Source organism: Megascapheus bottae, chromosome 15, assembly GCF_031878675.1.
Source record: "Megascapheus bottae isolate mThoBot1 chromosome 15, mThoBot2.hap1, whole genome shotgun sequence".
Lineage (NCBI taxonomy): Eukaryota > Metazoa > Chordata > Mammalia > Rodentia > Geomyidae > Megascapheus > Megascapheus bottae.
The window spans coordinates 27,108,310-27,121,776 of NC_143523.1; the positions used below are offsets into that span (position 1 = coordinate 27,108,310).

The following is a 13,467-nucleotide window of genomic DNA, read 5'->3' on the forward strand; positions in this document are numbered from 1 at the left end:
GTAATGACCCTGGGAGATTGGGAGCGAACTCAATATTTGTGCATCTTTTTCGGCCTACAGATCTATGGCACTCATTTGTAGGATGAGTTGGGCAAAGAACATTCTAGTTAACAAATGAAAAAATGCAGTGGCCCAGGTATTCAGTGATTAGCTTTGCTGGAATATAACAAAGCCACACTGACTGAAACCACATTCCAGCTGTTGTCCTGTGCTTTAACCATTGCTCCGAGGTGAACTACTGGGTGAGACTAGAGACAATGGAGGAACAAACTGCAGAGTCACTGAAGGTGAACAGTCTTCACAGGGCAAATAAGATATGGTGAGGAAGGCAGGGGAAAGGAATCTTTTTTAACAAGTCAGAGTGGGAAGGCCCAAGTATCAAATTTATGTTGAAATGTGGGTCACTGTAGTAGAGAAGTAGGAGTAAGACCCAATGAATAATTTGGAAGGTAATTCTTAGGAGTGGAGCACAACGGTGCAATACCTCTGGGCCTCCAGAGTAGCACTCTACCACTTGAGCCACAGTGTCACTCCTGGCTTTTTGTTTTGGGGGAGGGGTGAGGAGTAGTTTATTGGAGGTAAGCATCTCAGACTTTCCTTCCTGGGCTGGCTTCGAACTCAAATCCTCAAATCCCAGCCTCCTGATAAGCTAGGATTATAGACATCAGACACTAGTGCCCAGCTTGTTTGTTCATTTTCATGGCTTTGGCTGGTGATAGAGGGATACAGGTGAACAATTGCAATGGTATTCAGTCAAATACTACTATGTTGACAACAAAACCACATAATTTTTGGTGGAGACAGGAGGAAAATCTGGGAAAGAGGTAAGGGGTGACACTGTCCAAAAAGTCATTACCTGACTTATGAAATGGCAACCACTCTGTACATCACCTTTATAGCACAACAAACTTTTAATCAGGGATTTGGGAAGATTACTGTGGCACTAGCCTAAGACAGCCTAGAAGATCCCCCAATTAGAAGAGTTGTAAGAAACTAGATGTGAGATAAGTTTTAAACTAAAATGGCAGCCGTGGTGAGGAAATAATGGTGCCACAAGACAGGGAAAAGATAGCTCCAGGTCTAATAACACATTAGCTACCGTAACAAAAAATACAAAGTTTAAAGCTGTTCCCAAGCCCTGAGAGTTTTGAAAGATGGATGCTTCTTTGGAACAGATTAATGCCTTTATTTTGGAGATGGTAGGAAACTTGAGATTGCATCCCAACTAAATGGCTAGCTGCCAATCATAAAATGAATTCTGAAACACAGTTGAAAAAGAAAGCTGCATTAGATTCCACCATCAGAAAAACGAACAGAGCTTTTTTAAAACATGATTTTATTACTACTTATAAAACAAAAACAAGTTATGAAAATATTTTCCTCTCAAGAAAAAGAAACCAGTCTTTGCAAAATATACACACCATGATGGTTATAATGTATACCCTTACATATATCTTGGCTATTATAGGTATTTAAGAATAATACCCTGTAGAGGTTGGAAAAAGAAACATTTTTTCCAACTTTAGTCATATATTGTGACATTCAAAACATATATTATACTGTTGATACAAAACATATATTATTCATACACAAGTCCAAAGGGATTTCACTTCTAGTGTTACAGAGATTCTTTGATTAGGAAGAGAAGATAATTAGAGTTAAGCTACCTTACGTAGTTCTAGGACTGGTTCCCTTTCCATATTTTACCATGGAACCAAGACTGCCATAGAAACCCAGACTGGGCAGGCCATGTCTCCTCCCTTCCATCCCTACCTATGGAGTGGAGCTCCTAGGAGATGATTTCTAAGGTACATGTAAGCTCTCAACTGCTCTTGATTCTACAATTAGCTAAAGTACTTGGAGAATAATGCTCTTCAAAAGTCTGTATTCCCACGCTATATTCCCACCTAAATAGCTTTTATTTAGGATTTGTCAGATGGACATCATTAGTAAAACTGACAAATCTAAAGTTCCTCCTTGAAACAACTGGAAAAAAAAAATCTTCTCACGAAGGCATAAGTTCCTTAAGGCAGTTCCTTTCCTTGGAAGAACTTGACTAGGATGAGAAAGAGGGTATATACCCTGCAACTCTGCAGATAAAGATAATGACAGATGCTGTGTCTAACGTAGTGTTAGAGGTCATTATGGCCTCATTAATAAAGGGTTCACTATGGCCAAAAATCAGAAGAATACCTGCCCTATGTCCTGACTAATCTTCTATTCTTTCCTAAGTTCCACATTCTCTCACTAGACTACTGGCCTGATGGGACTCCAGTTATGGCCTCAATTCATGATCTTAGCATCATGGTGGACCCTGGCTGTTATCAAAACCATGCTGAAATATTAGAAGTTACCAGATTTTTTTTCTTACACACACACACAAAAAAAATCTATGAAAGTCAATTAACAGTAGATTAACATATCTTTACATTTAACACAAAATGTAAGTTTTACTACAAGAAAAGACTGTAGTACATTTAGTAGCAGAACTGCACTTTAAAAAAAAGTTATTTTAAAAACAGTCCAAAGTTTTTTAAATGATTTAGTGGGCAAGGGATACATCTTGTAGAACTATGTTTTATTAGAGAACATGATAACAAATTTTGGCAATTTCCTATGGTTCAACCTAATAAAATCCTGAGAAAATTATTTGGCATCACTTTACAAATTCACTGAAAATTTGTAGAAAACCATATTTAAATGAGGAGAAAACTTCAGGATGAAAATTATGCACACTGATCATGCCAAGATTTCTATCCTGTGATTTTAAAAACTGGACATCTTGGAATGTTTAAAAAAAAAAAAGCAAATTACAAAATGGCTTCCATTGTCATTACCACTGAAACACAAAATATAGCAATTTCAAAACTTTTTCAACAGGTTACATATAAAATTCCAGCATAAAAATGAAAAGGCACAAATACAAGTTAAAATTATGATAATCATTTATAAAATCCTTAAAAATAAGGCTCATTCACATAGTAATACACCAATAAGTTAATAAACAGCAGTATGTAGGCACCTATACCATTTCAGCTTTGGCATACAAACTGGAATTGTTGCAAATGAACAGTTAACATAATACTAATTATAGCAGCATTTTAGTAAGTTTCTTAGGTTCTACGCTACTAAAACAGTATCTAAGTTGGATGTGGTGGTGCATAACTATAATTCCAGCTCTCAGGAGGATGAAGCAGGATTACAAGTTCAAGGCAACCTGAGCTACAAAAGGTGATGTGGTCTCAATAAACAAAAAACCCAGGCACTGGTGGCTTGTAACAGTAATCCTATCTACTCAGGAGGCCAAGATCTAAAGGATCATGGTTCAAGGCCGGACCAGGCAAGAAAGTCTGTGGCGTTCTTTATGTCCAGTTAACCACCAAAAACCCAAAAATGGAGCTGTGGCTTGGTGGCAGAACACTATCCTTAAGCAAAAAAGCTAAGAGAAAAGTGCCCAGGCCCTGAGGTCAAACCCCCCCAAAAATAAAAAGTAAAATTTCCTATACCCATATCTCATCTGTACCAAAAATACATTTAAAGCTATATATATTACAGTCATAAAAATTGTTGCGCTCTTCAAATAAGCTCTTCTCATGCTTATGCCTCCCAACAACAAAAAGAAAACCAAAGCAAAAACAAAAGCTACCAAAAATTTTTGCTAGATCAAACAGACTGGCTATTCTTCTAATTAAAGACATACCATTTTTAAAAAATGGTAGTTTGTAAAATTAAATATCAATGAATAAATGCATACTTCTCAGGTGTATGTGTGTGTGAGCATGTGTCTGTGTGGTGTGTCTAACCAGAGTGACGACGTACTTGGAGGGAAAAAAAATCTCTAGATCTCAACCATGATGATTTATTTGGAACTCTGGAGCCATTTACGAACAGCTGCTCCAGTACTACTGGCTACGACGCAGAGAGCACCCCCCACTGTCCACCAGGTGGGCACCTCACTAAAGAAAATAATCTGCAAGATGAAAGCAAAGACCACATCCATTGTCTTCATCATAGCCACCGGTCCTGCTTTTTCTACCTGGAGTGCTTTTGTGATAAATATCTGACCCCCCAAACCCAGGAGCCCAATTAATATGAGAAACAACCTATCCAACCCACAGTGAGGCAGACTCCACTGCCCAGTTATGAAGAGGACAACAATGCATTCAAGAAGGCCAAGGATGACATAATACCAAATACTGAGAAAATAGTCCACAGATTTTCCCATTTTCCTCAGGATAACCAGTGTCATTGCTGCCAGCACGGCATGTCCAATGGCTGCAAATGTCCCTTGAAGGTGACCGGAGTAATCTTTTTCCTTCCCTGTAGTACTAGAACCAAACAAAAACGGTGGCCTCACGATAAGGATCACTCCAGTGATAGTGAACAGGGTGAAGAAAACATCCCAAAGGCTATACTTTTCCTTGAGAAATATACAAGCAAATAGTGAAGTAAACACTGGACAGCTAAAGGCGATGACCGTGGCATCTGCGAGGGACGTTTTCTGGAAAGCATAGTACATAAGGATCATGGCAGTAGAACCAAGCATTCCTCTGAGAAAAAGGAAAAGTCGTTGATCTTTGGGTCCTATAAAACCAGTTCTGTAAATGCAAAGGAAGAAAGACATAATAAACCACCTTAGTATTTGTTTACAAAGTCAAATAGTTAATTAAACAGTACTTCAAAAGTTCTAAATATAAAAAATGGGAATAATTAGAGCATTGGCATCTATTGTACACCTTTTAAAAATATTTAAGTATAGCTAATATCATTTTAAGTGGTCACAATATGAGCAAAAATCCACATAATTGTAAATCAGTAAATAAACACACCATTTTCCATATCTGTAGGCAGATTCTCTACGCTTGGGGGAAAAAAAAAAGAGACCAAAGGAAAATAGAGACTAGCTGTTAAGAGTAATTATACTTTAATAAGACTCACATAATGTTCCTTTTTACCAGGTTTTCTAAGATGACAATGTGTTATTTTTATAGTAAATATATTTTCAAGATTTAGCCATGCTGTATAAGGAAACTTGATCCTGGCTAATGTGCTGAAAGTTCTCAATGTCCTGAGTTGCTCTATAAAAGCTGAAGCAAGGTTAAAGTTCACTTTCGTCACTGACTATAAGAACTTTTCAATGTTCTCATGAAGAGAAAAGTAAAACACACTAAGAATGTGCAGTGATTCAATAAGTGTAATTATTGCTTTCAGTTTTTTCCCATTATTTATTAAGCACCTACTTTGTACATTCTCAGGAACAGCTCTGATTTATGCAATACCTGCCTTTATCTGGACCCAACACAGATAGCCATTGATGTGTGGATTAGAAATAAAAGTATAGCCATGACAAGGAGTTTGGCCTAGTGGCAGAGTGCTTGCCTGGCATGCACAATGACCTGGGTTGGATTCCTCAGTACCACATACATAGGGGGAAAAAAAAGTATAGCCATGCCCCAGTGGCTCATGCCTGAGATCTGAGGATCAGGTTCAAAGCCAACCCATGCAGCAAAATCTGTGACACTCTTACCTCCAACTAATCACCAAAAAAAACTGGAAGTGGAGCTGTGGCTCAAGTGATAGAGCAGTAGCTTTCAGCAAAAAGGCTCTGGGACAGGAGTGTGGCCTAGTGGTAGAGTGCTTGCCTAGCATGCATCAAGCCCTGGGTTTGATTCCTTGGTACCACATACACAGAAAAAGCCAGAAGTGGTGCTGTGGCTCTAGAATCCTAGGCTTGAGAAAGCTCAATGAGATTTCCCAGGCCTTGAGTTCAAGCCCCAGGACTGGCCAAAAAAAAAAAAAAAAAAAAGTTTTGAGAAGGGGTATCAATGTGTAAGAAGTAGTGCACCTATGATCTGGTGAATATAACTATAACCTCTTTATATATTATAATTTTTTTAAAAAATCACTATTGGTTAAAAAAAAAGCTGAGGGACAAGCACCCAGGCTCTGAGTTCAAGCTTCAGGCTGGCACAAGGGGGTGGGGAGAAAAGAAAGAAAAGTCAGGCAAGCTACCTTTGGATCTGTGCTAGCAAGCTGGGTATCAAAACAGATTGGGACCAAGGACTTTAAGAACGCTCTAGAATATTCTACTGACCACACTTCCACTCCCTAATGGGGAAGATGGTTGTTAGCCACTCTAGGAATTTCTTAAGTCTTACCATATCTTCCCTGACATACCATGACCCGTTCACACTTAAGGAGGAACACCTGACAATCTTAGCAGATCTTAATTTTTTCTACCAATTCCTCAGGATATAGGATAAAACTATTCTGTGTGACTCTGTGTTATGAGAAACATGGAGACTTCAGTGGCTAGTAGCTGAAATTTTCTTTTTTCTTTCTTCTTTTTTTTTGCCAGTCATGGGACTTGAACTTAGGGATTGGGCTCTCCTCCTGAACTTCTCTGTGCTCAAGGCTAGTGTTCTACCACTTAAGCTATAGCGCCACTTCTAGCTTTTTCTTATTGGAGATAAGAGTCTCATGGTTTTTCCTAACCAGGCTGGCTTTGAACCACAATCCTCAGATCTCAACATCCTGAATAGCTAGGATTACAGGCGTGAGCCACCAGTGCCCAGCCAACTGCAATTTTTAATTGGGGGTTAAACACCTATGCCCAAAGGAAGAGCCAGCCAGTCAGGAACTTAACTCATCTCCAAAGATCTGAAGTACACTGGTGTGGGGGTTATAATGGTTGAGGGAGGAATAGTTTTAACCCAGGGAGAAGGATGGGTTCCACAAGGAAAGAAAAGAAGGGTAGGGCTGGGGCAAAGGGTGAGGTAAGAATAAAGGTGATGTTCATGTGTTTACATTTTACACAATGAACTCTGACATAGAATAATTCTTATTTGACCCCTGCAATCATATAGTAGGCCAGAGTCCAAAGAGTATCACTGTCTCCAGTTAAAGAGGGAACTGAGCATGCTGAATAATCAAAAAGGCCTTGTAGTTGAGAGCCAGGAGCTCACATCTGTAGTCCTACCTACTGAGAAGGCTGAGACCTGAGGATCACACTTCAAAGCCAGCCCAGGGATAGACAGCCGAGGCAGAAACTCGGATTTTCAATTAACCACCAAAAATTTGGAAGGGGAGCTGTGGCTCAAATGATAAAGCAACAGCCTTGAGTTTTTAAAAAGCTAAGGAACAGCATTCCGATTCAAACCCCAATACCAGCACCAAAAAAAACCCCAAAACAAAACAGCAACCTGAATCTTACCTCTATCTGTCTGCTCTAGTGAGAGCTGACCGGCCCACCTAAATCTCTGACACTGGATACACTACTTCCTTTGTCCTTTGTTACTTTTATTCTTCCAAATATTAGTCATGGCAGAAGAAAATGGGGAGAAGTGGTACGAGCGAAGGGGAAAGCTTGGTTCTCAAAACAAGAGTAGCAACAAACTAAACCTCTTCCTTGATCTATGGAGGGTATGTGATATGTGCTGATGGTAAAAACTTTCCTTGTGGCTAGAACCTTGGGACTGTTAATTAATCAGAGCCAAGGACCACCAAAACTAAGAAATCTATGGTAAAACAGGATATCACAGAGAAAAAAATAATTAAGGCAATTCATAAGTTTGCACACATTTAGTTATGTCTTCTACTTCGAAATTAAGGAATACTTACTTTCTGTATATTAAGCAAGGGATAATAACTAGCATTTGGAACACACATCGAAATGCACTAATTTCTACAGCTTGGACGTCTTGCACTTTTTTAACAAATAAAGAGGCCACTGAGAAAAGGAAGGCAGACAATAATGTGTAAAACAAGCCAAGTCCAGGACAGGGTGCTTTCTTCTTGGCTTCTGAAAAAGATTAAATTCTGGTTAGTCCTTGCTTCCAGGTGCATGTTTCATAACTTTCACTTAAAAACCGAGAGAAATGGTGGCAGATTATTATAATGGCCTGAGTGTATTCTTTGTCTGGACAGTGTTTATTTCTCCTTGTAAAGATAAAGGCCATAGACAAGGACAATTTAAAAACGCACTTAAAAAAAAATGCTATTTTGCCCTTTAAAGCAGATTTCCTTCAGTTCACTGAAGAATTATCCCTCAAAAGTCAAGCAGTAAGAAACTTGCCAAAATGGTGAAAGTTATCTTTAAGAAGTACTTGTGGGCTGGGAGTTTGGCCTAGTGGTAGAGTGCTTGCCTAGCATGCATGAAGACCCGGGTTCGATTCCTCAGTACCACATACATAGAAAAAAGCCGGAAATGGTGCTGAGGCTCAAGTGGTAGAGCTCTAGCCTTGAGAAAGTCCAAGGACAGTGCTCAGGCCCTGAGCTCAAGCCCAGGACTGGCAAAAAAAAAAAAATACTTGTGGAAAAATACTTCCTGACCAGGTGCCAGAGGCTCACAGCTATAATCCTAGCTACTCAAGAGGCTGACATCTGAAGATCATGGTTTGAAGTCAGCCCAGGCATATACACAGCAAAAGTCTAGAAGTAGAGTTGAGGCACTATTGGTACAACACTAGGCTTGAGCAAAAAGACAAACAAGAGTTCAAGCTCAAGCCCCAATACACACACACACACACACACACACACACACACACACACACACACACACACAAAGCGACTTCCCAAAGATACATCTCACTGGAAAATCTGGCTTTCTGAAGAAAGCAATCCTTTTAAAATAATTTTTCTTTCTGGAAAGTGTTTTATAATTGTGTGGTCTGGTCAAGTGTTGACTCTCTATGGTCCTGAAGGGCTGGAGCCTTACCTGTCTTGTTTTTGGTTGGTACCTAGAAGACTCTGAATAAATACTTAGTGAATGAAAATATATGAGAGAAATTCAGACATTCAAACGCCTAATATTTAGTATTGGCAGCAACACAATCATGAACTGTGAAGCAAATCCTGATTTCACTTTTCATGGCTCACAACACATCTTCCCAATGGAGAAAGGGACTGTAAGGCAGTCTGACTCCTAAGTTCCTTGCATGGATCTGCCGCATCTTATCCTAACTTCTTGACTTGATGAGAACCAGGAAACCAGTACTTTCTCCAGGGTCTCAGGTATTCAACCCATTTAAGAGAACCTATGTGGGTATCCTTTGCCTCCATCCACTCATGCCAGTAAGAACCTGCTATCAAACCCAATCCTCTGAGAGTGAGGAGAGAAAAATAGAAGAGAGCAATCAGAGAATTCCCTAAAAACACAGCCACACACTGAAGAATAAATACATGTTTCCCAGCCCCCCCCCTCCTCTTTCCTGAACTTGCACAAAATCAAGAGAAAAAGAAGAAAACACAACTGGCTCTGTGGGTTCAGAGAATCACAGAGCTGTAGGAGAGGTGAACACATGCAATTTGCTGGAAAACTAAGACTGAAGCTCCAATCTAGTAATTGTACAATGTGGTACACAGTTATAGAACAGTATTGCATAATTCTGCTTTTTTTCCCCTGAAAAATGTTACATCAGGTAATACATTTCAACATCCTCCTATCATTTAGGTACCTTTGCCCACAAGTGACTACAAGCCATGTCCAAAGTGTGCTAATAAGTCTTCCTGGGGGCAGTGTAAAGCCTGCCCTCTCAGTCACAGATCCCACTGTACCAGGGCATCCCTTCTTCCTGCTCTAGTGGCCACAGCTGGAGAGGCTACTGCACAGCCAGTACTCACTCCACATCAGGTGCCAGAAATCTCCACATCCTGCCTGTGTCCAGGTGCTCAAACACTTGGAGAAGCAAAGGGCACACAGACACTGAGGCCATGGGAACGAAGCTTTGTAAGACTTCCAAGTGAAGAACCACAAAACACAGGCCATGGCTGTGGTCGGCCTCAGAACCCGGCTTTTGAAATTTCAGAATTCACGTCCAAATACAACAGTTGTTCTTAGGAGAAGCCCAACTTATACCCAGAACCTCCACCCTCAGACAGAACAAGGAAGATGGAAGACAGAAAACATCTTGTCTATGAATTTGAGGATCTCCTCCCATCTAAACTTATTTTTAAAAGTTTGGCTCCAGGAATATTTTCAACTCAACATGGTATTTTTAACTCTTTTTAAATATTTGATACCTTTGGCTGTGATGATCTTTTCCTTCAAAGCCAACACTTTTACACACACACACACACACACACACACACACACACACACACACATCTTTTTCATGTGCCTGGAAATACTTAAAGCTCATGGTTCCTGATTAGAATGGGATGGATATTAAAGGGTCTATCTGACCTTTATTATTTGTTAATGAGGGCAAGAATGGTTCTTTTCAAGGAATTTTCAGCCTCTAAAAATGATTTCAAATTCTCTCAGTGGAGATGAGCAAGGAAGTGGGATAACAAAGAGGTATCTGTTACTGTAATGCATTTCCATGTTTGTATCTAACCACATGGTACCTCTAAATAATTCAAATTAAGTAAGCAGCCACTGTTAGCTTTTTCCAAAGAATACTTTTAACATGTTCAGTTTTTCTATTCTCTGCTTTAGGCTGGTGATTCACAAATATGGCTGGAATTTAGAATCACCGGAATACCATACAAAAACTTCACTTTCCAAGTCCTACCACAGACCTAAAGGGGCTGTATGCGTGGCTTGTAAAAGCTCAGCTAAAGTTCACTGTTAGATTACTGAGCCCACACCTTACAGAAGACTGTAAGGCACAGGACTGTAACTTCTTGATCAGTCTAAGATCCATGCTGTTCCTGAAGAGACAAATACATGCCTTAAGAAAGCTGTATGCTATAAGATCATCCCATAATGTAAAGAAAGATTTAACAGTTTCAACCTCGATTTTAAATTGAGCTTTGTTAAGATTAACCATTTAAGCAGGGTGCTGGTGGCTCATGCCTATAATCCTAGCTACTCAGGAGGTTGAGATCTGAGGATCACGGTTCAAATCCAGCCCGGGGAACTGAAGTCCTGATGATTTTTATCTCCAATTAATCACCAGAAAACCAGAAGTGGTACTCTGGCTCAAGTGGTAGAGCACTAGCCTTGAACTGAAGAGCTCAAGGACAGTGCCCAGGCCTAGTGTTCAAGTCCCACAACTGACAAAAAAAAATAAAAATAAAAATAAAAATAAACCACTTAAATCAAGAGTCTAAAGGTCAGGTGCCAGGCATGGAGGCATAATCCTAGCTTTTGAGAGGCTGCAGCAGGAAGAAATCTGAGTTCAAGGCCAGCCTGGGTTACATTAAAAAACAAAACAAAAAACAGCCTGCTGTGGTGGCTCACGCCTATAATCCTAGCTACTCAGGAGGCTGACATCTGAAGATCAATGTTCAAAGCCAGCCCTGGCACTAAAGTCCTTGAGAATCTTATCTCCAATTAATCACTAGAAAAGGAGAAGTGGGGCTGTGGCTCAAGGGGCCTTGAGCTAAAGAGCTCAGGGACAACACCCAGGCCCAGGGGTAGGGTGGTAGCCTTGAGCTGAAGAGCTCAAGTACAGCACCCAGGCCCAGAGTTCAAGTCCCATGACCAAAAACTAAAATGAGATTACCAAAGTATTCAATGAAAACAGAAGTTCAAAGTGTTTTTCTACACATTTTTTCTTTTCTTCAAAACGTTATCTGATGCCCATCTGAAAACATCTTGGATTTAAAAGACAGATTCTTAGTTTCACTCACACAGGTTTGTCATTTTGCCAAGTCCCACAGTTTTCCCAGTGGATGCTCAAAGGGCAACTGAGAGTTCACAAGGACATTCCACCCTAAAGTAAGAAGGTAAAAAGTGACCTTCTCAAGGGCCACCTGTCTGGTCAACCCAGTTTGGAGTCATTGCCCTGGTGGCACTAGCCGATACACAAGCCATCACACAAGTCTGATCACTTCATTTCTGCTTGCATTAAGGACAGAAATGCAATAAGAACCATCTTCCTGGACTTTGTGTGTCTAAATGGGAAAGTGCCTTAGAGAGGGAAAGGAAAAGAGGGGCGACAGGCACAGCAACCCACAGCCACACACTCAGGGAAAGAGACCTAGGAATGATCCTGCAGATACAAAGCTTTGTCTTAAGGACAGATCTCTGGAGGCTTCCTTTCAGGAAGCTGTTCCAGTAGAAAGCTCCCTAGAATGGTTGTTTGGCAAGCTGGCATCCTTTACCCAGGTGCTGCCCGAACCTGCCCAGGTCTCGCCCACAGGAGGCAGTTCTTGAGATGGGAAAAGTACAAAATAAAAAAATAAATAAATGACACAAATGCCCTGAGCCTCACTTGGTCCTCTTTGTCATGGGAGAGGTTCCTGGCCTTGGGGATGGAGCACGGAAGTCCCAACCAGGCATACTTTGTCTTTGCGATCTAAAAAGTTGAGGAACCCCCAAAGCACCTCCCCAACTTTAGGAACCGGTTGACCGCACTCCACTGTGCTTCTCTCCAAAGATGCCACGATGCTTTTCCTAGAAGAGCCCGTGCATTTCTCAACTTCCTCGGGAGAAACCTCGCAGACGCGTTCCCGGGGTGGCGGGGGCTCCCTCCCCGGGGGACCTCCCACGTGGCTCCGGGCTCCCGCACGCCGCCGCGCGGGGCTGGCTACCCAGAAGGGTGGCAAAGGCTCCAACCAACTCCCCCCGCCCCACACCCCGTCCTGACACCGGCCGTGCAGCCCGCCAGGGGATGCTGGCGCGGTGGGCACTGCACCCCGGTGGAAGACACACCCCCTCCCCACCCGCGATCGCCCCAGGTGGGACCCGCGCGGGGTTCGCACCGCGTACTCACCGGTCTCCCGGCTCGACCCGCACCGCACGGAGAGGCAGAGCCAGCACCTGCGGCGCTCCGGGACGTCCGCCGCCTCGGCGTCCACCCGCTCGTGATCCACCTCCCGGGGTGGCGCGTGGTCCGTCAGCCTCAACCCCGACTCCTGCAAGTCAGCCGCGTCCCCAGCGCTCTCCGGAGGCTCCATGTCCGCGCGGACCGCGCTCTCCCCGCGCTCGTTTGCCGGCTGCAGCCGCTCCGCCGCGCTGCTCTTCCGGCCGCCGGCGGCGCCCGTGCGCATGCGCGTGCGCCCAGCGGGCTCCGCCGCCCCGCGGGCTCCGCTCCGCCTTCCCCCGCGCCGTGCGCTTGTCCTCCGCTGCCCTGCCTGCCCCGGAGGCTCCGCCAGCCCCCAGCCCCCCGCGGGGGAGCTCCGCCACGCCTCTCTCGGCCGCCGGGATGCCTTCAGCGGGCTAAGAAGCCGTCCCTCCCTCCGCTGCGGTCCGTCGGGGTAGACGCGCTGGCGGCTGGGTGCCCTCCTTCCCAGGCACAGTGGTTCCCTCCTCTCCTGGCCTGGCTCCGGCCGGCGGGACGCTGGGCTCCCAGCCCCGGCGCCACCCGGCCTGTGGCCTTCCCTTGACTGTCACAGAGTGGGTGTTGATCCGTGCGGCATCGTGCTGGGCCCCGGTACCCTGGAGACTCTACGCAGCTCCGAGTCTCATTGGAACTTGACTGAGAAGGGGAGGGTTTTTCCTAGTATTAGAGGTTTAATCAAATAAATAAATACAAATTAAAAAAAAGAAGAAGAAGAAGAAAGAAACAAGGCGGAAGC

At 43.0% G+C, this 13,467-nt stretch overlaps 1 protein-coding gene across 1 annotated transcript; it reads right to left on the reverse strand.

Moving 5' to 3' along the window:
* Window positions 1–2,977: 2,977 nt before the first annotated feature.
* Slc35g1 (solute carrier family 35 member G1) lies at window positions 2,978–12,846 on the reverse strand. The gene is made up of 3 exons (XM_090346924.1): window positions 12,663–12,846; window positions 7,621–7,801; window positions 2,978–4,598 (listed from the first exon to the last, which is right to left on the reverse strand). Exons 1-3 carry the CDS (start codon window positions 12,844–12,846, stop codon window positions 3,860–3,862), a joined length of 1,104 nt encoding a protein of 367 aa, XP_090203050.1. The 3' UTR covers window positions 2,978–3,859.
* Window positions 12,847–13,467: the final 621 nt, after the last annotated feature.